The sequence below is a fragment of the Falco biarmicus genome, chromosome 7, assembly GCF_023638135.1.
Source record: "Falco biarmicus isolate bFalBia1 chromosome 7, bFalBia1.pri, whole genome shotgun sequence".
In the NCBI taxonomy this organism is placed as follows: domain Eukaryota; kingdom Metazoa; phylum Chordata; class Aves; order Falconiformes; family Falconidae; genus Falco; species Falco biarmicus.
Window position 1 is genome coordinate 65,855,137 of NC_079294.1, and position 24,724 is coordinate 65,879,860.

At 41.4% G+C, this 24,724-nt stretch overlaps 1 protein-coding gene across 2 annotated transcripts in view; it reads right to left on the reverse strand.

The window, feature by feature from the left end:
* IGF1R (insulin like growth factor 1 receptor) overlaps window positions 1-24,724 on the reverse strand; it is a 195,473-nt gene that overhangs the window by 26,092 nt on the left and 144,657 nt on the right. The window contains exons 4-15 of one of the 2 annotated variants that reach the window (XM_056345072.1): window positions 22,486-22,631; window positions 20,518-20,662; window positions 13,933-14,147; window positions 11,812-11,938; window positions 10,377-10,615; window positions 9,731-9,898; window positions 9,319-9,523; window positions 4,837-5,123; window positions 3,203-3,339; window positions 2,709-2,868; window positions 1,575-1,677; window positions 74-144 (exon numbers count right to left, since the gene is read on the reverse strand). In XM_056345072.1, the coding sequence (XP_056201047.1) occupies window positions 74-144; window positions 1,575-1,677; window positions 2,709-2,868; window positions 3,203-3,339; window positions 4,837-5,123; window positions 9,319-9,523; window positions 9,731-9,898; window positions 10,377-10,615; window positions 11,812-11,938; window positions 13,933-14,147; window positions 20,518-20,662; window positions 22,486-22,631 (2,003 nt within the window). Of the gene's footprint in view, window positions 1-73; window positions 145-1,574; window positions 1,681-2,708; window positions 2,869-3,202; window positions 3,340-4,836; window positions 5,124-9,318; window positions 9,524-9,730; window positions 9,899-10,376; window positions 10,616-11,811; window positions 11,939-13,932; window positions 14,148-20,517; window positions 20,663-22,485; window positions 22,632-24,724 lie in introns of both variants that reach the window. The other variant, XM_056345071.1, reaches the window with a different exon arrangement.

Genomic DNA, 24,724 nt, shown 5'->3' on the forward strand with positions numbered 1-24,724 from the left:
AGCTTCATACCTTTCAAAGTCAGATACAGACTACGTGAAAGGAAAAGCATCACAAGCGTACGGCCACACTTACCATCTGAAGCGCTGAAGTACTCGGGGTTCACAGAAGCATAAAGTACTCCATTGCCCAGTCTGTCACTGTTCCTGTTGAAATATATTTTTTCTTTTTTAATCTTTAAGCCTAAGTAAATTTCAGACCACCTCTTCTACAGCTTTTCCACCATTTGCTCAACCACAGAGTATTATGTACTGTATGTGGAGAGCTTTTCAGACAAAGGGGACAACCCGATTTCTTATTTTACCTCACATAATCAATGGGAAAACATCCCAGAATAGCTTTCCCAGGAAAACTGCAGCCTTCTCTACGCCAAACCAGTACCAGAAAAACGTAAACACAAGGTACTTTGAGCTGCTGAGTAAACTTCGTTTAAGAAAGGCTGCTGTACGGTAATACAACCCAGGAGACTTGGGGCTGCGAACACACTTTGACATCACCTGCTCTACTGTGGGAGAGAGGTGATCTAGCGAAGTGCAAGGCTGTTTTCAATGTGAAATCCCATTCAACTATTTTATAAGTGTTTCTATTTTATTTTACAAACACACGCATACTGTCCCTAGCTGTGTCCTTCCCCGCCCAGTTTTACTGGGGTGATGCGGGGTGATTTTCAGAATAAGATTTATTTATTCAGTGTGAGAGCTCTTGCAGAAGGCAGGCTGTAGAAATCACATTATCAACCAGCTGTCAAAAAATCAAAGACAAAACTTTCTTGTGGGTTAGAACAACAGTTTGAAGAAGTAGTTATCAGGCATTTCACCTAGGAGAGCCCAAGGGAAGGCCAAGCAGCTATTGTACTTCACTAGATATAAAGCCCTTTCTAGAGTACTTGAGAAGAACTGGTACTACTGTCTGCGATACTACAAGTGACTTAAAGCTGGAAATAACAGGATACTCAATGAGCATAATTTATGAGTGTAATAAAAAATCTCCATACCTAGAAAGTTGCGAGGCTGAACATTTGCACTGACTTCTATTAAGTTATCATTATTTATTTCAATTAAATAGATTAAAAAAGAAACAAACTAGTTACAAAAAAGAAAACTGAGGAAAACAGATTAATAGAACTGCTCCCAAGACTGCTCTGTCCAGAAAGTAATTTTTCAAGTGGATATAAAGACTTCAAAAAACCTCTAGAATTTGCAAGAAATCAAATTAGCCTAAACAGAACTAAGTTTCTGTGATTTATACTGACTCATACTTCAGTCAAATCTTCTGATGATATAGGTTCAGTGTCTGCCATCATTGTCCCAGTAGATATGTTCCTGACAAGCCCTCCTCTTCCCTCTCAAACATGATACTGTAATAAAAAGCCTCTTCATATCTCAAGCAGCAGCCAGATGCTCACTGGTAACTCTAAACCACCCCCTTTTACACACCAACAAGGCAGAATCTACTTCAGCTTCTCGAGTCCTCTGAATGCCATTTCTCTTTTTAATTTGTAACTTGCTCTACGAGCACAGATTTGAAAATAAGCATTCCTCTCCTGCAGTTGTAATGTAGAGCATATACAACTCACCTCTTTTTGTTAAAGACATACAGCATTATCAGCAGTCCCCCAATGATGAGCAGGAAAGCAATAGGGAGCACTATTATCAAGTGCAGGAAGTTCCCATAGTTTGCTGCTGCAACCAACAAGAAAACAATTGTATTAGGGTTTGTATAAAATCCCCATTAACAAAGAAACATTCAAAACCCACTCGGTGTATTTCCATACAGGGAAGAAATCAAAGTACTCATTTCCTTGTCTGATGTGGAAAAATGTACTCAGAAACGCTCCCTGACTGCAGATGAGTAGAACAAGGAAACAGACAGTAAAAAGCATCAATTTTGTACAGAACAGCATCTGTCTGGGGTTTCACAAGTTATGCTTAAGGACTTAGATTCCTCAGTGAACAATATGTAATTATTTACTTGCATATTCACCTTTTTTCCACCTTTTGTTCAACTTGCAAACACTGATACTTATATTCAGAATATACACACACTGCTCTTTACTTCAAGTTCTTCCAAGTCCAGCAATTCGAAATCCAAAAAGGAACAGAAGATGGGGGTTTCAGTTTTCTGTGGGTACATCTGCTCTACAACTAAATACGGAAGTTCTTGATGGGGTCTCTGTGGACACTACGGTGGTGTTCTTCCAAAGTATAAACCATTCCCACTGCCAGGACCAGCATCAGGATGTTATCTTTATGTAACATCACTCGGAGTAGGTCATATGAAAAAGCGTTTTGATATTCAAAAAAAATCTGCCAGCCAAAAATCTAAACAAATGATTTGCTTCTTGAATTATTTTGCAATTTAAAGCAGGTGTGCCTTATTGCCAGGGTTTTGTACAATCCAGCTCCATGTTATGGCTAACATTACATTCCCAACATAGCTGCACATCACAGGAAGCTACAACAGTGTGGAAATGCATGCATTTTGCACAAAAGAAAAGGACCACACCTCAGATACACCTCCTGGATTGTCAACACTTGCCAAAAAAAATGGAACAGGAAAGAGTTCCCAAAGAACCATCAGTAAATAAGAGGAGTATTCCGAGTATAGGCAAGAGGCTCATGCACCCAGCTACATACGTAAACATCAGGAATTATTAAAAAAAGACAATAGTCCCCCAGTTTGACACAGCCAAAACCCATTTTTGTCTTACATTTGGGTTGCACATAGAAAGAGACTGGCTCAGTCCATGACCCATTTCCAGCCAACGAAGTGGCCTGAACTCTAGCAGAATAGTTTCCAGGGTTCAGATGAGTGAGTTTAGCTCCTCCAAGCTTCTTGTATTCCTGCCTGGAAACACATTCCCGCTTTTCCTAAAACAAAAAAAGCAGTTTACAGTTCATGTTAGTATCTTCACATTCCTTCACTCTTGAGAAAACAATACAGCTGCAGGCTAAGCTAGTTTTTCTAAGTAAAAGCCCCATCTGATTAGCTGTTCTTCACGCACCTTAAGGAGGTAAGTGGAATTAAAAAACCATCAAAATAAACAAAATGAAGGGCACGCTGGTTGGTGCTGGGTGTTTGAAATCACAGTTTCTATCTTTGGTCTGCTGCACTGCACAGAAGCATGTTAAGAAAGATCCCACCTTGTGCATAAATTATGAGTTACAAGACGTAACTCTTAACAGACACATGTCAAATCCTCACCTCTCCATGCTGACCATATTTGATTTCATACATTAGTATCAGCCCATTTGGATTCACAGGCTCTAACCACTTCAGGTAGACAGTGTTTTCTTCTTTTGCTTCCCATGCTACTGTTCCTGGAATGTTATCTGCTCCCTCTGTAAAATATTTACAAGCAATGTGAGAAGAATACCTATGTCTGAAACAGGAACTTCGGCAACAGCTGAGGAAAATAAGAGGTTCTTAGTACTCTGTAGGCATCAAAGCATTGCAGTGGGCACTATTCAAAGATGCAGAGAACAAAACACATGGGGCTAGGGGCCCACTGGAGAGATTAGCCGTCCCTGAACTGCTGGTGGCCGGAAAAACAGCGCAGCATACACAGCTTCACCAGGTATGGGCTCTGTGTTAGTCACTGCGCTCAGGGTGCCAAAAACCCCCTGTTTATCAGCATCTGATTCTTTCTTCCAAACTTTGCACCACACCAAAACGGTGCTGGTGGCCGTTCCCACCAAATGTGGGAACCTGTCTGCAAGCAGCTATGAACGCACCAGGTCTGCCCCACTGACATCCCTTTCCTAAAACACTCCATCTTAGGAAACTTAGCACAGCTTGAAGCCAAGTCTCATCGCAATTCAGGAACTGCTTTATCCCTATTTAATTCCTGATAATTTTATGTGGTTTATTCAAAATTTAACAGAAATATAAAGACCATTTCAGTCTAAGAAAAAAAGACCAATTCTTAAAAAATACAGTTGATAAGTTTAGAAGAAAACAGAATTGTTTAGCCTTTAATTTTCAGAGCCATGCGCTAAAAATCTGGGAACACTTATTTCCTTTTCCCTGATCTCACAGATTTCCTTATTTCCTTGAAATAAGCAATACTTTTTGCTTTTTTACAGACACAGCTGGATCTGGATTATGATACTCTTTCCTTCCAGAAACAAAACAAAATTGCTACCATTCTGCATCAAATATTCCCAGACATCTGCTAGAGTCAGAAGCTCTTTGCTGGATGCAATGAGCTTACACTAAAATCATCTCTATTCTTCTCAGAAGAAGTACAATCTGTAGAAGTCCCAAACACGAGTAGAGCATTCAATGCCTCCTATTTGAAATACTCTAGATGCCAGCGATTGGGCACAAAGCAACACAGTAGCCCTCCTGTTTCCAGGCTGGACAAATGCATGGTCATTCTGTGACGGAAGAAACATTTGGCAAACATTCCCACCAGCAAAACTAACATCTGCAAACAGTTCAGAGTGAACACAGCAAAACTAAACATTAGCTGAGAAATGTTCCCCTGTCTCCATTCAGCGTACAGGGAACTGCAGGATAAAACCTTTGAACCCACCATGTCTGTGGGTCTCACCTGTATATCTGGGAAACAGATTCTCTCATAATTGTCTCAGTAGTCAATGCACGCACTTCTACCCTTCTCCCGATCACAGGACAGGCTCAGTATGTCTCGCTCAGTACACACAAGAGACCAGTCAAGGACATTAAACTACTGTAACAAAGTTTTATATAGTTCCAGTTTATCTTCTTGCATAGAATTTTTTTATTATACCCCAATGTTTTCGTACAGTACATCCTCCCCGAGATGGATCTCTCCCCAGAAAATAAAACGAAGCTGTATACTTGTGAGAGCGTACCTGAAGGCATGGTTCTTGCAAAGACAAAGTTGGAAGCACTACAACCAAGCGTGTCAGCTTCATGGTTGCAGCTGTGAATATCAATGCGGTAAAGAGTAAAAGGCTGGAGATGGGAGATCACAGTTCTCTCCTTGCCATCCACTTTGGTCTCAAAGAACGGGTATTCCACCTCACTCTCCTCTGTGTCAGAAGCGTTGGTGAAGTGATCTGTCCCAGTCGCATTCCTGTTTCGAGCAGCCAAAGTGGCATTTGCGATTCGGAACACGTCCCTCCGCTTCCGATCGGGTCTGTGAAGCAGACAGGTAGGTACAGAAAAGGTCTCTTTAGAGAGAATCTGGTTTTTCGCCAGCTCCAGGGAAACTGTGCAAAAAGACCCGGTAAAACGGGTAACTCTGCTATTAAACAAGATAAATAAAGGAAACTGCAAAAGAAGATGAAAGCTTTCTCTCAACCTGAACCTGCAGGACGTCAGTACATCCCATTACCCTCTCGTCTGGTCAGAAACCAACCAAAACTCTGAAGCTCACACTGTGCCCCAAGATTCACACACAAACTTCTGACCTCACACAATAAACCAAATAGCAAAAATAGCTTCACTGTTGCCTAGATTAGTATTTAATGACAGTTATGTTGATGCTAAAGGTTGAAAAGGTTTGAAGAAAAAATTGATTTGAGGTTTGCTGGACGAGCAAAGCTAACTCTCAATAGGTTGAACTTTCTTTTCAGTTGCAATGAAATTACAGACCTTTGAATGTATTGTGCTGAGAAACGAAACTTTGGAAGGCGGCTGAAGACTGCGAATTGTTAACCACTGCTAACGTGTGGTAATCTGTATCTACTTCTCTCACCCAAAAGCTCTGCAAAGGAACAATCTTCTTATATGAGAAAATACAGCACTAATACTGTGTATAGCAAAGAGTTCACCGAGCAGTTTGCTTTGCTTTACTGGCATCCGTATGAAATTTAGGCAGAGTTAAAAATTTGAGGATTTACAGCAACACTACTACTTTGTCATTCTAAGAAACTGTTGCAGTGGACAGGCCTGACGATCAGCGCAAGCGTCAATATGAAAATACTCTTACAATCATCTGGATGGTATTAGCTAACCAACACATGACTGCCACACGTTTGACTTGTCACTTGGTCTTGTGTCAGATCCAAGGCTGTTTTGCACAGGGGCACTAACTACAGAGGGCAAGCTGGCTTCTCCAGCTCCTGCTCTTTCAGTCTCCGTGGTCTGCAGGACTGCTCACACCTGGAAAGCAATGCACCTGGGGAGTTAAAGAAGAATGTAAGAGTCACACTACAAAAACAGCTCTGGCTTGAATCCTAGCCCACCTGAAATCCCTTAGCCAGTGCCCCTGTAGCACCAGGTCAGTGCAAGGTTATCAGGGACAGAGGTGAAGTCTAACACATTTCTATGAGAGAGCGAGTTACAAACCAGGCAGCTAGGGCCTCCCTCACACAACAGGAAGATGACTCAACAGGAGAAGTTCATTCACTGTCAAATATACTGTCTTAGTACACTCAGCCACAAAACAGCATGCTGCAGAGAGAGCCAAAACCAGGCTGACTTGGTTTTGAAATCTTCTGGCAGAGGTTGGATGAAATTTTTTGTTAGGACTTCACTACAAAATTTTCCAAAATCCTTTTACTATGTCTTCAGTAGTCGTTTTGACACTCTCAGATGCCATGTAAACCACAGCACAGAAATAAACGAAGAGAAGGAAAAAAAGCTTCCTAAGTTACGAAGAAATTGTTTTTTAGCAACATACAAGCAAATGTCTTAACTTGTCTGTGGGGTATGGGGGAATTTCATAGGAGAGGTAAGCACTTGCACCTCCTTTACACTGGTATTTATGGACATTACTAAACCTATTCACCTTGCTGAAGATGAGTATTCATTTACTGCTTTAACTCAGCGAAAAAGAACTTCTGAACCACTAAAAGCGCATGGGATGCCAACAACAAAAGCATATGCCAATGCAAGAACCCAAAATTCATGACTTAACCTATTACTGCTTTTATGGGATGCATGAAGTTTCAACTCTTTGGTGGTATCTGGGTGGAAGAGGGAAAAAAACCCAGAAGTATTACAGGCCTACCTTGCCTTTGGGGGAAAAGATAAAGCAACACAAAACTTGCTGAGAAAACTACAGTTCTATCAGAAAGAAAAAAAGACCTGCAGGATAACCACAAGGCAAACATGATTAAAACATCAAGAGATTTGACACCACTGCTTTTTGGTCAAGCAGCTTCCTGCTTTCATGAAAGGCACAGATAAAGACAAAAAACAAGCATCCAAGGAAATAAGAAAAAGTCTAGAGATAAAAACATGAAAATTCATCTATACTCTTAAGGGAGAGGAAGGAAGAGAAATGCAAGACAAAAACTAAAAATAACACTATAAAAAACAAAATCAAATTGAAAAAAAAAAGGTGGGTCATTAACATAAAACTAGGTCTTCTCATACTTTATGGCAATTTTTACGTTACTTCTCAAATACCTTCTGCTACACACAGAGGCCGTCTCATCCTGCTCATTAGAGAACCAAAAAACTTGAAGAATAACTCCTCCTCCTGTGGTTGTGAATTTTCAAGACTAACCAGTCCTAATGTTTGAAAGCTACCTCACCACTGCAGTAATACACTTGGGGTCATCCAGAAGTTGCACACAAGATTAGATCAACAGGTTTTTTGAACAACCTTAAAGCCATTCAGTCAAATATTTTCATGCTGTATTATATGCTGCATCTCTTTCATAATTTCCTGGAGACAGGTACAACACTGGAAACAAATACCACTATTGAGGCTTGCATTAACACATTAATTACAATCTCCCTTGGGAAAGAAAGTGAAAAGAACAGAAAAAAAAGAAAAGGCATCAGCAAGTAATGAACTGCTTAGATTTGTCCCATGGAGATGTCTCACTAGCTCATAATCTTTAATTTCCCTGACATACAGCCTCTTTAAAGTTGCTTGGCTATGCAGCTATTTTCTCAGCATTGTACCTTCCTTATCTGCCCTTGCTCTTGACAAAACATACCCTTATGACAGTAAGTTAAGAAAAAAGGGAAACAGACAAGTTATCAGGAAATTCTTTGTGAATTGGACAGTTTGTTTGTTACCGAGTTCAAGGTTCTATGAATTTCCTTTGGGAGGGGGGGAATGCAAGAGAATTTGAGCGTAGGTAACATTTTAAATGACAAAGCTTTGGTGAAATAGAAAAATTCCTTTGCAACAGACTTGCAAATAGTTTAGACCCAATATGTGCCTTTCAAAACTCCTTGCAGTGCTATTTCATGAAGTTCAAAATCAGATCACATTTACAAACTTTTCACTTTGCTCAGGAATTACACCCTGGCCAGTTACGGTGGCTGTTACTTCTCTGTACCTCATCTTTGCTGCTGGTTCTCAACATCAGTAGGGAAACGCTGCAGAAGTTCAACCACAAATGCTACGTGTGACTCAAACCCAGCTCAGACAGAACACGTACCACTTCCAAAGAGAGACAGTACTTAGTTCCTAATTTTCTGGATAATGCTAAGAAGCACTGCACATATCACAGTCCCGACCCCAAACAAGTCAACCCAACACATCCTTGAATAAAGGTCCAAAAAACCACAACAGAGTGTAGCATCAACCATTTTTAATGAGCAGCAACCATACACTTTCGAGTTCTCAAACACAACACTACACCATACACTTCACCTGCCAACAAAGACAACAAGATAACATACACGACTAAAATCTGATTGCTTATAGACTGTAACATAACAGCTACGCACTGTGTGCTAGGCCCCAGGATCCAATTATCTAAAGCAAGAACAGCTTACATGAAGGATAAATTGGAAACTCAAGGATCAAAATCGCCAATTAATTCAGTAGTAACTACTCTATGTTGCAGCATAAAATCATTACTATTCCACTTAATGTGTAAGCGGTCGTGTTTATCATGGAGGAGTGGGCGTATTTAATACTTCTCTGCAGCACAGACCCAGGAAACCAATACGCCCTTTGCAATTAGTGCAGTGAGAAAGGAAGACCAGTTTCAATTCTGTGAGGTGACTATGCCCTCCATTTCAAAGCCAAATAAATCTTCAGATTAGGAACACAAGCACTTAAATGGCTATTCAGAGAAAGATCACATTTGAAACCTTTTGTCTGCCACATGTTGCTCACCTCCGAAATCCTTATAGACAAAGAGCTCCTCAAGTGACTCTTGACTTGGAAAAGAAAGCATCACTAAAGTCCTTCAATGACACAGCTAAGAACACTCACTATTAGCTAAAACTGAGAAAGATACAAAAATAATAAAAGAAACTGCAAAGTAAGGCTGCGGATTGTATCGCATAAAAGGAAAGGTGATGTCTATGTGTTTCAGGTGTTATCTATGTATACTTTCATGTCCAGGAAGCCTCAGCTCTAGGAAATTCTCATTATTAGCCCCACTTGCAAAGAGAAAGTGTCCAAAGTCCATTACCTGGGGACAAAGATGGAGTTGTGAAGGAAGTTCTCAAAGACTTTACGGTACTCTGCTTCTTCCTTCTCAGCTTGCTTTTCTGCCTCTGTCTTGGGACAAGCACAACAAGGTCCTTTTTCTCCACCACATCCCTCTGGCTTGGTGGGTTCAGTAGCTTCTTCTGTATCAATGGTCCCATCAGCATATCTTCGAATTGGGACTTTATCTTAAAAGAGAAGAACAGAGGCAGCTCGTTTCTTTTCTCTCTGTATTACAAATACAGCAATAATCCCATGTTTACCCATTCCTTTCTACTTGCTGTTACGCACAAAAGAGTTGCAAAGCAGGGTACAGGCTTTAGCTCTGGTCAGTAAAAGCGCACCGGCAGGCTGAGTCACAGGCATTTCAACACAAGCGTGTTTTGTTTTCCTACCTTTGGAGCAGTAATTGTGTCTGTAAAGGTAACTGTCCTGAGGCTGCTGCTGCCATCGCACGATGTAGTATGAAAGGTTGCCATTGGGAAGAGAGGGAGGATTCCATTTCACAATCAGTTGGGATGAGGAGTTGGATGCTGAAATAACATCCAAGGGAATGGAGGGCACTGGAGGACGAAAAAGAAAAAGGGAAGTATTTACATCTACGGCATCTCCAGTGTATTTCGATGCAAGCTTTTGAAGTGAATCCCAATCCATTTCTAGACTGCAAGAAAAAAAACACTATCCTATTTCAAAGAAAAGATTTTCTACTTATGACCCACTAACAACACTTACTAAGGGTTCGACTGCAACCACATACAGCTGCAATCCCAAGCCGTACTTCAGTTTACCTTGACCAGCAGAACAAAGTCTGGAATCCTAACTCCAAAACACTCACACAGTTCCCAATGAAAATAAAGTATAAACCACCACAGTTCTAATTCAAATCTTAATGCTGCTTTCATAATTACTGAAACCTTCTAGCATTATGCATGTCATCTGCACATAAATTAAACTTCTGTATTAACAATAGAACTTGCATAATAATACAATAAGCAAACTTGCAGCATTACCAACCTCTTACCCAAGAGCCCAAGATCTCACCTGCAGCATTGGTTCGGATATATACAATTTCACTTTTTGCTCCATGAATATGGTGGTTTTCCATCATTGTGAGGGTAACAGCCTTGACATAAATGGCATATTGAGTCCAAGGTTTCAATCCCTGCAGTAGAATTCCAGGGTTGTTCTCTTTGTTTGGTGGCAGGTCAACATCGACCATGTTCCAGCTATTAGAGCCACACGCATCTTGCCCATCGTACTCTGTCACATTTTTGAATGGTCTGAAACATTAAAGGTAAAAAATAGTACAAGATATTTATTTTTTCTTTAAAATTGTCATATATTTTTAAGTGTGCCTCACTACAATGTTGCTCAATAAAACAAATAAAGCTTACTAGCCTTCCATAGCAGAATAAAACAGAATAAAATCTGTATTTATTTCCAGGCAATACAAAATCAGAGTTCAGCTTTAGCTGCTTATTGCAATAAGGTAAAGTTCTCCATGAAAAGACTGAATTTACCTTTTTTTATCCAAACAGACAGTGAAACGCTTCAGACATATTTAGACTTCAGCTAAGCATATATGAAACAGAAGCAGCTCAGAACAGTTATTGATGGTGGGTGAGCTTTTTACCATAAACAACGCTAACTTCCATGACTGGACTTGACTAGTCCATCCAACAGGCTTTTTTCCCCCCCTTTTATTTCCACACAATACAAGCACATTATAGTAGTCATGCAGTCCTGCTTTTCCTACCTTGCAACACTGCTGCAAGAGGACATAAAGTACTATTCTTGTCATTAGTTACTATAGACTCATCAGCACTAAGTTTACTGCACCACAGTACACCATCACAATGACATTCTTTTTCAAGCCACGCTGGACGTAACGATCTGTGCTTCTGTGTCTCGCAGCCTTGCTCCGTATGTCATTACCAGCATTCTGAACCTCCCTTTTCACACCTCCATACTGCTTGGAGAGTATTAGTGTGCTCATTTTTATTTTTTACTACTTGAAATTTGAGACACTACGAGCATGTGCAAAGGCAGAGAGACACCTCCCAAGAAATCGGGCTCTCTCCATTAACCACCTCGCTCCTTCATTATCAAGAGACAGTAATACAGAAAACTACCAAAGCTAGATAATCTAAATAACCCCAAACCCTGAGCAGACATGTCGTCAAGATGATCGGGCAAACTCCTGACCTGTGGTACTCTCTAGTCAGTACTACAACTTGAGAAGGAAATATCTCAGTGAACATGACTTAGAAGAGCTCCGCATTAGACCCCTGGATTTGGAATCCATTTGTAAGCTTCAATCAAAGCCATCCTCTCTTGCTCCACCAAGAAAAGCACTTGAACAAAAGCAGGACTTGAGGGTGAAATATGCAAACTGGACGAGCTATCCAGCAGTCAGAACAGAACTGTCTACTACCTCTCAGACTGCCCCAGTTAGCCTCTGACGACGTCTACTTACGCTTCTTTGTAGTAAACAGTGAAACTAATGAGATCTCTATAATCTGGAGGGCGATACCGTTCCCATGTTAGTTTAATCCGATTCTTGAGCGTAGTGTTGGAAACGAAACGCAGAATGTGGCTTTCACCTGCAATACAGAAGGACAGGACAGGACAGAGCATCACATCACCCGTCAGTTTTTCCTGTTTCTTAGGTATCAGTTTTAGCTAATTAGCCTTTCCAGTAACACCTGTGATACCACAGTATACAGCAGCCTTTGTCTCTGTAGAGCTTCATATTTCATCCTACTACATTTGAGTGCTTAAGGGTAAGCAGTGACCTGGGCAATCATTTCAGAATGTGCTGGAGCTACTTGTTACTTTCTCTGAAGTAGATTTTCTTTCAATGCATCATCAGAAAGCTCTTGAAAACTACTTCAGACTCTCCCCGAGTGAGGAGTGGAAGTCCTGTATATTCACACGACTGATTTAAAAGCACTGAATTCATCACTGAACTCCAAGGCACATGCAGAACTGTACCTGGCCTCTACATTCTCACTTTCCGGGACAACTTTTGACAACTACAATTTGTTTTGCTGGGGAATGGACAACATGGAAAGGACAAAGGAGTTCACATTCCCACTCATGAGGCCGGACCAAGAACTCCAAAACTCAGTTCATATACAGCACAACCATTTGATGGCAGCAGCTTCCAGCTACTCTTCTGAACAGAGCTGGATGGAAGCCGGCAAGCTTTGAAATGAATGGCTTCCCACTACCAACTCACTGAGCTTTCCAATTCAAAACAAAATAGCATTTTAAAAACTAATTCTTGGATGAAGAAATAGTGTTCTAAGTGTCAACTGTGAGTTAGTTTCTTATGTTCCACAGAAACCTCTGAAAATAAAGGGGTTTTCACCCTCGTGTACACTGGCACTATTGGTGCTATCTTTTCAAAGGCAGTTTAGCTTTTGTTGATTCTTTTCCCCTTCTCAGAGTCAGAAAGCTTTCTGTAATGGTTTTTTAAAAAAAAACAGGCAGCGGCTGGCACTAGCCTCAGTGATAGTAAGGACTGGCTGTGTCTGTAACTCCTCCAGGACTGCAAGCCTTTGCTCTATTGAATGTGCAAAGAATGGAGTGTGCTTACAACAAGGATCCATGCCATCTGCATTTATGCATCATGCCTAAAGAGACATTCAGCAGAGTACGTGTCCTAGTTTTGTAAACACCATCCAGGACAAGGGGACTTGACTTATACACAAGACCCATTTTAATTTACTCGGCTCCAAGAACACCACAAATAGACCAAAGAAAAATGCACCGTCAGTTCTAACAGTTTGATCATGAGGTCAAGTTTGTAAGCATTCTGTCATCTTAATTCCTAGATGAGCGACTGCTTTTAAATGTGTTGGTTACACCTGGAGACCTGATGTGCAGACCACCAAAGCCAAAAGAGGACTTTCCAATAGCTTTAACCGTTGCAGAATCCAAAATTAAATGCAGAGACACCGAAGTTTAGGAATAGTGCAGAGCACTAAAAAGTGTTACCAATTCAAAAGCAAATAATTTGAAAATAAAGCACAGAAAACAGTTTACAAGCATTTCTAGCAATCAGGTACAATATTTGGCAGGAGCTGAAATTAAGCTTGAACATAACAAACAGTTTGTTTTGGTGTCTATGCAATCGTTATTCAGCACCCTCATTAGTATCAAGAAACAGTAGATATCAGAGAGTAAAATAGCTATAATGATGTACATTTGTGATGGAAACTGAGAAACTGTTCCTCCTTGGATATACCAAAACACTAGATTTTATTTCTCGTTTCCCAGGTATGTTCCTGTTGTTATAGGATGCTGCTGCCACAAAAAAAAAAGGTGTTTGGAAAGCAGTCATCTTCATTGAATGTTTTTTATAGATGAATTGGTGACTACGTAACCACCTCATTTTCACGCATGCAAACAGACTCTCACAGCTACATTTTAAAAACTGAAAAAGTAGAACAACTGAAAGTCTACTGTAATTTCTAAACTTTAACTATTGCAATGGTCAGCAACATGGCAGTGTGTTTGGGTGTTTTTTTGTGACACCCTCCTATGCAGTTAACCTTGAGATTTTTTTTTTTTTTTTGGTTTTTTTACTTACAAGATGCTCTCTCTCCATTGTTCCTTGGATTTATATCTCCTTTGCTTTGTCGTCCCTTGGTTCCTGAAACTTCCTCCATACGGTAAATCTCAGAAACACACAGTTTAGGATTAAATGCAAAGTACATTTTCCCCTCCTTGATCGTCAAGTTATGATGGTTCCAGTCCCACAGCTGCTGAAGATTGTGGTTGTCAAGCACATAGAAAGAATAATTCCTAGAAGGAAATTTTTGAAGAAAAAATACTGGTTTTAATTCATAGCAAATTCCAATGAAGAATACCTTAAAATAAGAAAATTTTAAAACACTGTTTCCTCTTAATAACCAAGAGTTAAATCAGTGTTTAGCAGAATACAGGATTTTCTTCTCCCATGTAGCAAGTTTTCCCTGAGTGCTTACTTTGGTCAGAGCGCAGGGAAATGACTGTAACACAGGACTCCAAGGCTGGCACCACACCATGTAAAGCCCGCTCCAACATGCGTTTTAATAATTGTATAGAAGCTACTATGAGAAATATAAATTCATGTCCTCTGAACAGCAGATCTCTACACTGGATTTTCCATGTTGTGGCAAACGGGAAACAATAACCTCACATACCTTATGGGAGGAAACAAATGGTGCAGTTCTGCAAATACAATTGTGAACACAGCTGTCTTGCTTACATTTACAAAAGCAACTATACGAGTTTGCATAGTGACATTTCTTTGCCTGTCTTAGCTTACCTCTTGGCTCAATGAAAATTTCCTACAATGTGTCAAGTACAATTGCACCTACACATCAAAACCTGACAGTAAACAGTTGCGCTGACTGCACAGCACAGGATCCACGCTTCAAAGTACAGAACTAACAGCGCAGGCAGCAGCATGTGCTGAGCCCAGTCCCTAAGCACAACAGTGGAATAACACGAACATCCTCTATTTCCACAGATACTAAATGCAAAGTTATGTGTGTAATCCTAGTATATATTAAGAAGAAATTCCTGGTACCACTCAATTGTGCTGAATTAGAAAAAAAAAAAAAACAACCAACCAACAAAAACCAAACAACCCACAACCAAAAAACAGCAGGTGCAGCAGAAGATTATAAGCTCTGTATCAGCAGCAAGGCAACACCTACAAAGACACTTCAATTTTGGAATAGTAGGAACAGGAATGCACAATTGCAAAATGAGTTAAAGGTCTGTGCAGCTGATGAATCTAAATCAAACCAACCCATCACACAGCATTTATTATACTTTTGTAGAAAGTCCCACCAACGTTAAGCACATCAACATAAAAACCATTATTAACACAATAAAGCCTTGCAACTTCTGCAAGCCACTTTGCATTGGTAAGCCCACATCAACATAGTTAAACTAGGCTTTCTACAAATCCTTTTAACTACAGTTACTGCGTAACATGTTGGAAAACCCATGAGGCTCAAAAGAAGCTGACATACTACTCATTTATCATTTTCCTTCAACTACTTGATTTGAAATTTTTCATTAATTCCTCCCTCACCCAACCTCAAGTGAAAATTGTACATTCTGGTTGCAATCTGTGTAGACATAGTTGCAGCTTCTCAGAACATACCAAAATGTTGACTGTGTTTTCAGAATAGTGTGAAAAAGATTTTTTTTTTCTATTTCTAACTGTCCCCTAACTATCTGGGACTTGATTGCTAATGAAGTTGATATACCTGGTACTGCTTCAGATGGATGCTGAGAATAACATGCTCACAGCTGACAAGGGAGCACACGCATACTTGTGCTTTAAATGCATCTTGCCAGGAGAGAACAAGGATGCTAAACTGCATGTGGAATTTGACAGACATCACCAAAACCTGTGTTTGAGACACATACTACTCTTGTTACAGCTGACTAAAATCCCTGCAGCTCCCTGTGCACTGCTGAAAAGATGACACTTCACCATAATTAACTGCATGATTAAGCGATGGCAACTAAGCTTTCCAGGGAAGACCCAAAAAGCTGGACTCAGATTGAACACAATAAACAGAGGTGTGTATAAAAACCACCTCAGATGTTTACTGACAGCCTAGCCTGTCTCCTGCTCACAACTGTGGCAATTATGCTTTAGACAGTAGAGATAAATCTTATATTTAAGCAATGTGACTAAGCTTTCAAGAGTGTGAATAAACGAGGCAAATGAAGCACGTAGCGATTTACACAAGTGGGCCAGAGTTGGGAGCTGCTGCAGCTCATACTTTAAAGCCATCTACACAAGTCTGAGCAGCCATCTGAGACAAAGAAAACAGGTCCTAAGGCTTCATATATACACTGAAAATATCAATTAGTGGAAGTTATTCTAGCACCATTCAAAGCACCAGGGAAACCACATTTAGAGGGCTATACACAGTCTCAGTCACAGGAGAGGTGCAGCGCTGCATGGCTTGAAAGGTGGAGCAAAGGGCAACTGGAGTGCACTTAGGGCTTAGGTTATAAATAAAGATTATATCAGACTTCGGCTCTAACAGCTGCGGAAAAAATCAGGATGCCAAGGAAGATAGCATGGAAAGAATAAAAGATTCACTGTAGGAAAACAAAGCGCTGCCAATCAAACCCTGGAGACAGTAACTAAGGCAATGACTGGAGATTATGGCCTGAAGGACGGGCTAAACCTCTGAGCAGGAACAGGAGGCACATCTGGTCCCAGGCTTGCCATAAAAAGCCTCAAGGCAACCTGCATAACCCATGTGCGCCCACAGGAGAGAATTCCCACAACACGACGCGTATCCCCCACTGCACAACACCCGCAGTGACTTCATTACTGACTGGATACATTAAAAACCTGCTCACACTGTATCTGCACACGATGCTACACCTGTGCACGTTCACCCACTGTAAAGCTATGAGGCAGAACATGAGAGCCAAACCAAAAGGAGATCTAGGTGATGAAAACACTTCAACAAGCTTTCAATCATCCCTTATCCCCCTCCACAGTGTACAGGACACAAAAAGCTCCTGAAAGGGGTAATGACCAGGTAGGTACACTGTTAGCAAGAGAGCAATGTGTAAAGACAAGTGACTTGCACCAAAAAGGGAATGAGAACTGACAGAGGACTGTGAATGAGAGTGGTGGATAAGCTGGCTACAGAAGATGACCAGGCAGTAGAAGTTTATGGCGGACTGACCACTGTGGGACAAGATGAGCAACCCTACAGGACACACAGACCAGAAAATGTTCGCCTCTCAGTGCCACAGTGATGAGAAAGACAGAACATCCCACTAGAGTGAAGAGCTGGGACATCTATCAGTAAGGGACAGGAGAAAAGGAAAACCCTTATTGCTTTACATACATGCAACATGCCACATGTTGGCTAGAAACTGTCTATTAACATGGCACATGTTCTACACCTGCATCACGGGGTGACCCTGATCCTTCACGAGGACGTGACAACAGAATCAAACATATAGAACACACCACCACAATGGAGAACAGTGCAGAGGACAATACGTGAACAAAACGCTCCATTTCAAGGTCTCTCTAAAACAGGTCTGTTCTTCAGCATTTCTCTATAAGCCTGAAATTTATCAAATTTCCAAAACATTGCGGATGTTTTAATAATGGTGGTATATTCTTTTGCTTGTGCTTGCCCACCAGCACTTCAAACAGAACCACTGAGGTTACTAACAGAATACCTGTCTCTAACAGATACATACGCACACCCTGCTAATGTAAATTTTAAGCAACTTAGAAACAGCTGGTTTTGGCCAAGGATCGCCATCTCCACCGGCAAATAAATGGGTAGGAAACTAGAGGCTTTTATATTAACCCATGGATTTGGAAGCAATGCCCCTTACTGAAGTTCTGTGTTTTCTTGTCCAGTTCGAAAAGGTAAACTGACGAGTTTCTTAAACCCCCACACAAACCCAGCCTCACACCGCAGTGTGCAAACTTCCCAATTCCCTTTTTGAAACTTCACATACACATCGACAGGTGAGAAAGTGTCTACACAGCCTCCTGTAAAACAGAAACAAAGACAAGGAGCATTCCCCCTGGGACCCTGCCACTGCACACATACCTTCCACCACATTTACTACCAGCCCAGAGGGCGTCACTCGTTCCTAAAACACTCTCACACACAGGGTGACTGCTTTGTTGAAATGCTGCGGCTAGAACAAGCCTTGCTGCTCTCGTGCTGACTGTCTGAATCCACCATAATCAGGAAAACAAACCGTGAAGTCTTCAGTGAGGAGCCATACAACAGCTACAGAACCTACTCACACCTTCCCACAAGCCTGACAGCTACTGATGCCTCTGCTTCAAAATGATGTAGAAAATGGGTGGGGTGGTGGTGTGTGTTTGAGACTGTCCCAAATTTGCTGCAGAACTTGAAACACAACATCAGCAGCTGGTCAGTGTCACAACAGGAACTCTTCCACAGTCACCATCACCTCACTTGCTCTTGAAGGCCACAAATTACTCATTTTCCAGATACCCAACCTGGAGATGCTTTGAGAAGTGCCTCACAGCAGCCACAGTTGATGACAGCAATGCACACACAGCAGCCCAGCAGAGGACAGAGGAATCCAGCAGCATGAATGCCAGACTAGGAACCAAACTCCTCCATCAGACACTGAGACCCCTCCAGCACATCTCCATTTCTGGTTCCCTACCGCAGAGAGAATTTTTTTCCTTGTTGCGAGAGCACATGCACTACAGACAGGGTGTTCAAAAGAGGCGATGAACACTCTGAAAACAAAGTAAATCCCCTCTAAATTTTCCATTTTCTGTGATAACCAAGACAGGCACCAGCAACTGAATAAGGAAGGAAGAAACTGTTTTGTTAGCCCAGTTCAATTAAAAAAAAAAAAAAAAAAAAAAAAAAAAAAAAAAAAAAGAAAAAAGGACAGTGGTGGTGGGGTCAGTCGTGTAATGAACAACTATCATAATGGACCTTAAGTTAAACTCCCTCTCATCCCCAAGGCAATGCTGGCATAAACAGCTACTATTCCAGCAGCCCAGTACTTCCCAGGTTAAGACCCCCTCCCTGTGGTTCATAACTCTGCCAACGGAACTGTTCAAGCTCAGTCCTTCCTTGCCAGGTGCCTACTTCCACCTAGTATTTTTGGAAACTCTGTTTAGACCGTGGCAATGCCTAAATCACATTAGGCATTTTCCAAGTAAAAAGACTGCCCCCGACCCAAAATATGCAACTGCAGTAATTCCCTAGCATGGGTGAATTTTAGCACAAGTAGCTCTTTAGTATAATCTATTTTACCTCCCGCAGCCCGCCCTGCTTCCCTCGTCAAAGCTGCACCTATTTACTTCTCTATTTGGGAATCTGACCGAAGAACTTGCCACTTCCCTTCATATCAGCTCTGCCCGCTGACATACAAGGTACCATAAATGTAATTACTACTTGAAACACAAAGCTAAACTCCAATTTGAAGAGAGCAAAGGAGAGAGGGGGAGAGAATAAAAGACAAATCGGTAACTGGAGTATCTGTGAGAGCATGCCGCATCCTAAGTGGGCTGAATGAGCCTTGTGCTCGGCAGCGACAAGCCTCTAGGATTTGCAAATAGAAAACAAGCTTTTCTGCAGAGCCAGTGTTCTTACTGAAAAAGACAGCGTGCTGTTCAAGTGCAGGATGAAGAGCTGCCCTTTGACTTGCTCTGTCAGATGGTGGAATTTGAAGAATTTAAGGCTGACCAAAGACCAGCCTGAGAGAACGACAGAGGTTGTGAAGAATCCCTCGCGCTGTAACTTTACCCTGTCAGGGCAGATAAATCAGACAACAAGTAGCCTTTCCCAGGACCCTCCCACCACTTTTTCTTACAAGATTGCCCCAAATTGTTCATTTAACAGTTCTGTCATTACTGAGGGAGGCTTAATTCTCCCAGAGAACACTGGTTTAAACCTGGGATGACTATTTGATTCAGGAAGAGGAAGAGCAAGGCAGTTTGCTGGAGGATCATCACCACACCTAAGCACTGCAAGTTTTGCAGAGATAAGAACTTTTGTCCCTACTATCTCCTAGCATCATAGGAAAACAGGAGTTAGATACAGCAAAACATATCACACACTGTGTAATTATACGAACATATAACCCACAGATCAACTTTACTTTTCCTGACCAGTCTTTTTTCTGCTTGACAGATAATTCATTTAATATCAGCATTTCAAGGAGCTGCAAACAATTGCAACTTGTAAACTATTGGGCTACTTCCAGTTGCACTCCCTGGTAAGTAAAGTTCAAGTTTCCTTCCAGCAGACATTCTCCATAAAACTCTGATAAAAGCCAACAGTAAAAAACTGCAAGGAAATCCAACAGTTTCTGAACAAACTCTTTTCGCAAACAGAGCAAAAAGAACAAACGATAGAAAGATGCTTTCTAGAAAAACCTAAAGTGAAAAGCAACAGCAAAGTTTCCACAAAAATACTTTTAACATACTGAATTTAACATTTTAATTTGGATAGCAATCCAAATGAGCGATGACTGCACAATGGTATTCATTAGGAGAAAAACACTGCATATTAGTAGAAGAAAAGATTCTATAAATGGTATGTGAATATTTTTTAGGAGACTTATTCTCTCTGGCTTTCTATTAAAGTGAAATTGCCTCTACAAATGTCTGAACACTTACCCGTCCACCTGTTCCTCTCCCAGAATATACCGCAGGTTCTTCAAGAAAGACAGGGAGACTAATGCATGGGAATGACGAATTTTCACATACCCTGTTACTGTCTCAATCAGACCCATAAAATTCTCCAGTTCTGAGGCGATGTTATCTACAGCAAAAAAACCACAATTTTATTATTGTAGAATTCACAGCTGTAGCTGCTGTTCTGATTAATGCAGTATTAGCTCAGTAAGAGAAAATTTATTTGTTGCTTTTGAAAACGTGAGACACTGGTATTCCCTCCCCCAGTAACAGTTGCCTGTGTGGACAGATGGTTGGAGGGCAAACTAAAGCCACAGAGCAACAGTGGAAAACCAGTCTTGCTTTTCCATACTGGTATACCTGCTTTTTCCATGGACATTGCACTTTGAAGCCAGCACCAAATGTTGAGCCAGCGTTCTGGCAGGGATGAAAAGACCCTTGTATAAGTGTACACATCCATGAGACTGGAATTGCTCTTCGGCTACAGAGCAAAGCTCAGGCAGAAAGTTCCATTGGAAAACAGAGATGGAGACTGAAGATGAAGAGGTGGAAGTATACTACCGCTCTTCTCTGGGACATAAAGCATCGCTTTCAGTGACCCTTAAAAAGCTTTGGCTACAAAACCGAGGGACTCTTGATCAAACAGCAAAGATAAAACCGAAAGGATGTCCTCAAGCCATGGAGCATGTTCCACATAGCTCGCTAAAGGTGACCTTCTATAATAAATTATTATAACAACTGCAGACCAAGCTCTACTTTTTAATGCTGCCCCCTCTGTAGGAACTGTTCTGTTCCTGCCTAGGTCTGCAACACCCCATCCTTCACAAGGCTCAAGCTTTGCAGTCTTTAGCACCCAGCAAACCCTGGCCCATGCCCACTGCCTGGTGTCATTCTCCTGTGAGGTTACACGGCAGTTGTGAGGGTAAGTTTTTAAGCACTCGGGATGGGAGAAGCTGCTATGGGGTATGCTGCCATAAAACCCCCGGGGTCCTAACTGATGGCTGGGAAGCCCCATTACCGAATGCCAGTGGTTGGTGCCTGTACCAAATAAGCTGGGAGGAAGCTGATGCTCTTCAGTAGTCTAAGGTAACACTTCGAAAATTAATAAAAAATATCCCACACTTGCCCCAGGTAACTGAACATCTCTCATAAGGGGAGACTGTACCTGTAGCAGTGGGACCATGAGTGAAATAATCCACGTGCTGCTGTTTCTAAACCCTGAAATTTTCATTCAGCAGGAGAAAAGGAATCAAATATATCTCAATCTTTCAACCTTATTCATGAAACCAAAAGGGACGTTCCATAGGGAGATACATTTCCAATAAAAACTAACAGTGATTTTCACTCTGCTTTTAAGAGCTCATCAGCTGTCAACACTTCCCTGACTGATGAATCACTACTCTGACAAATTTAATCCAGAGCTTGTTCAAGACATGTGACAAAGGTAGCCTGCTCGCCAACGATGACCATCCAGAGGCACAGTGCTAGGCTTTATATGAGCTCTCAACACTCTGGATTCCATGTTTTAGCAAGACACCGCACCTTGCCTTGGAAGGGGAGGATATGCAGTCTTACAGTGCCCTGCCCTACTTGCAGCCGAGTTATTTACCTACCCAGATGCAAGGATTTGCAACTTTTCCACCTTCTTAGGCCTTTATTATTCCTTTGGGACTACTGCTCATCTCACTGCCTAATCCTGGTTCCCTGTCCTGCCAAAACTCCCAACAAAAATACTTTCACTGCCTTATAACTTGGTAGCTGAATACCTATTCCATCCGCACGTTGGAGAATGGTGCTACAGTCAGCGGGCCAAACCAAACAGGAGTACTGCATGGGGCTGGACAGCAGTTTGCTGAGTTTTTAATGTTCTTATCACTATGCTGACAGACAAAAAGAAAAATATTAAAAGCAGCCTTATCAGAGGTTCATAAAGAGAGGGTAACCACTTACTTCCACGACGGATGTTAATCAGCAGATTTCCCTTCAGAATTGTGCATCCCTGCAACATTTGTGCTGATGTGACGGAGTCAATCGTCTTTGTTTTCCCATCCTCACATATTTTGGGGCAAGGCCCCTCACAAGGGCTGCAGAACATGCTGTTAGGAGAAAAAGGGAGACTGAAAATATGCAATGATATCCAACTCTAAGTCCACAGACTGCTTTGAGTTAAATTTTGAAAGACATTTCCCTCTAAACCTTAAGACAAATCCTTCAAGCTAGAATTAAAGTTACCATACTTCTCCAGAGGGCTGCAGGTAATATAGTACACGTGGCTGATCGACTCCAGAGAGGCTGGTGCATCACAGCTCCTGTTTACAGCACCACAGGAGTGAACGAATGGACCCATACCCACCATCTGCCAGCTTCTGAAAGGCTCTGTGGTCCTTCCAAAGTTGAAGGCACTTCAGGTAAAACCCAGCACCTTTGCATCTGTGCATTTACTCTAACTTCATTATACCCAGAAAGACCTCCCTTCTCACTTTCATTTATACAGACAGCCTCAGAGTGCTGCGAAATTTCGTGCTAATCCAGGCTCAGTCTCCAAAAAACAGGCCAGCCAGGAATCGGAGATGGGAAAATACTCTTCAAGTTCTTATGACGCTTGTCTCCGTGCCCTTAAACCAACATCTGAAGCTCAGCACAAGGGAATTCCATACTCCTGGTCATTTTAACTTGGGAAAGAAAACTGTGGGAGCACAACACGTTCATTCATGAATGACGTGGAAAAAGGGAGCAGTGATTTAGTCACTATTTCTTATAACTTAAGAGGTATTAAAGCAGCAAGTTTAAACAAACAGAAGGATGCATCTTGATGCAAGGCAAAAGTAATTTTCAACAGGAATTGGGAGAAACAGGCTGGAAGTCTAAGCAGGTTCAAAATGGATTATACAGATGGCAGCAAGAGAACATGTCCACTAGTGACTACAAAACACGACGACAGACACAGCCCCGAACTCGGAAATCAGATCGCCAGAAGCTGGAAGGAAACACTGAAGCACAGGATCACTTCCCCTGCTTCTATACTTACAAGCATTCCTAAGTATTTTTTAATGGTCAAACCTAAGGAACAAGAACTCAAGCCAGCCTAGACTTGGGCTACAACACGTTTTTAAAGGCTCAATATTATACTGTCTGCATACCCACCTCAAAACTGTACACTTCATGTGTGCACAAAACATGCCCTCTGATCACCCCTCCTGGTAGATGTCTTTCCCGATTTAAGATAACTTTTATTTTTCAATTTATTCTAGTACTGTCCTTTGTATTTCATTATTACTTACTCCACCTTATCACTTCAGAGGGGAGAAATGAAAAAGAAAACAACCCAAACCCAGCTCCAAAGACAACAGTAATGAACATGGACTTACTATTTATTCTTTTAAAAAGAAACTGAACCCACTTTCTTCTGAGGCTTAAAGAAACATGTAAATTGATAACAAGTTTTTAATGCATAAACAATACAAGAAAGATGCCTCCTTTTCTTAGTAGTAAGCTCCTGTTTCAAAATCCTGCACTATAACGTGCCATAAACCACTAAAAGCTGCAGACACAAGCAAAAGGCATTCAGCTAAATGTACAAAGAATGCTGGAAATGCTTTCCATTCACAACTATTTGTTAGCATCACCTCTGGGAACAAAACATTCACTGGCCTTGAGTTACAGCTCCTTTCAATCTCTGCAGCAGAGCACACCACACCACCGAGACAGGATGGCCATGCGCTTCAGCGTAAGCGGTTCAAACAGCTGGTACTACAACCTCAAGTAGATGACAACAGAAAAATTCCTCAGGTGAATATCTGCGTTTGAGCAAAGGCAATGTTAAGGTGCTTACATTCAAATATCCACCAGAGATTGCCTTACTATTTGACCAAAATGACTGATGACACACAAGCGGTGCTGGTTATCATCACAACGGCCTATCCAAAAAACCCCAGCATCTTAGAACAGCCTACAAAGACATCTTTTTAGCGCAGTACTGAAGCACTGTGAATCTTAGCACACTACCCTTTACTCAAAGTCTATGACTTCCAAGGGTCAATAGGCAACTAAGGCTGCTTGCTTAAACCACTGACAAAAGAAGAAAATCATAAGCATGCATCACTCCCACTGCTAGAATTAAGAGCAGATGAGTGACAGTCTCACAAGAAATTATGCTGTATAATGTTGTCAGCTGCTGCATTATTTTTGT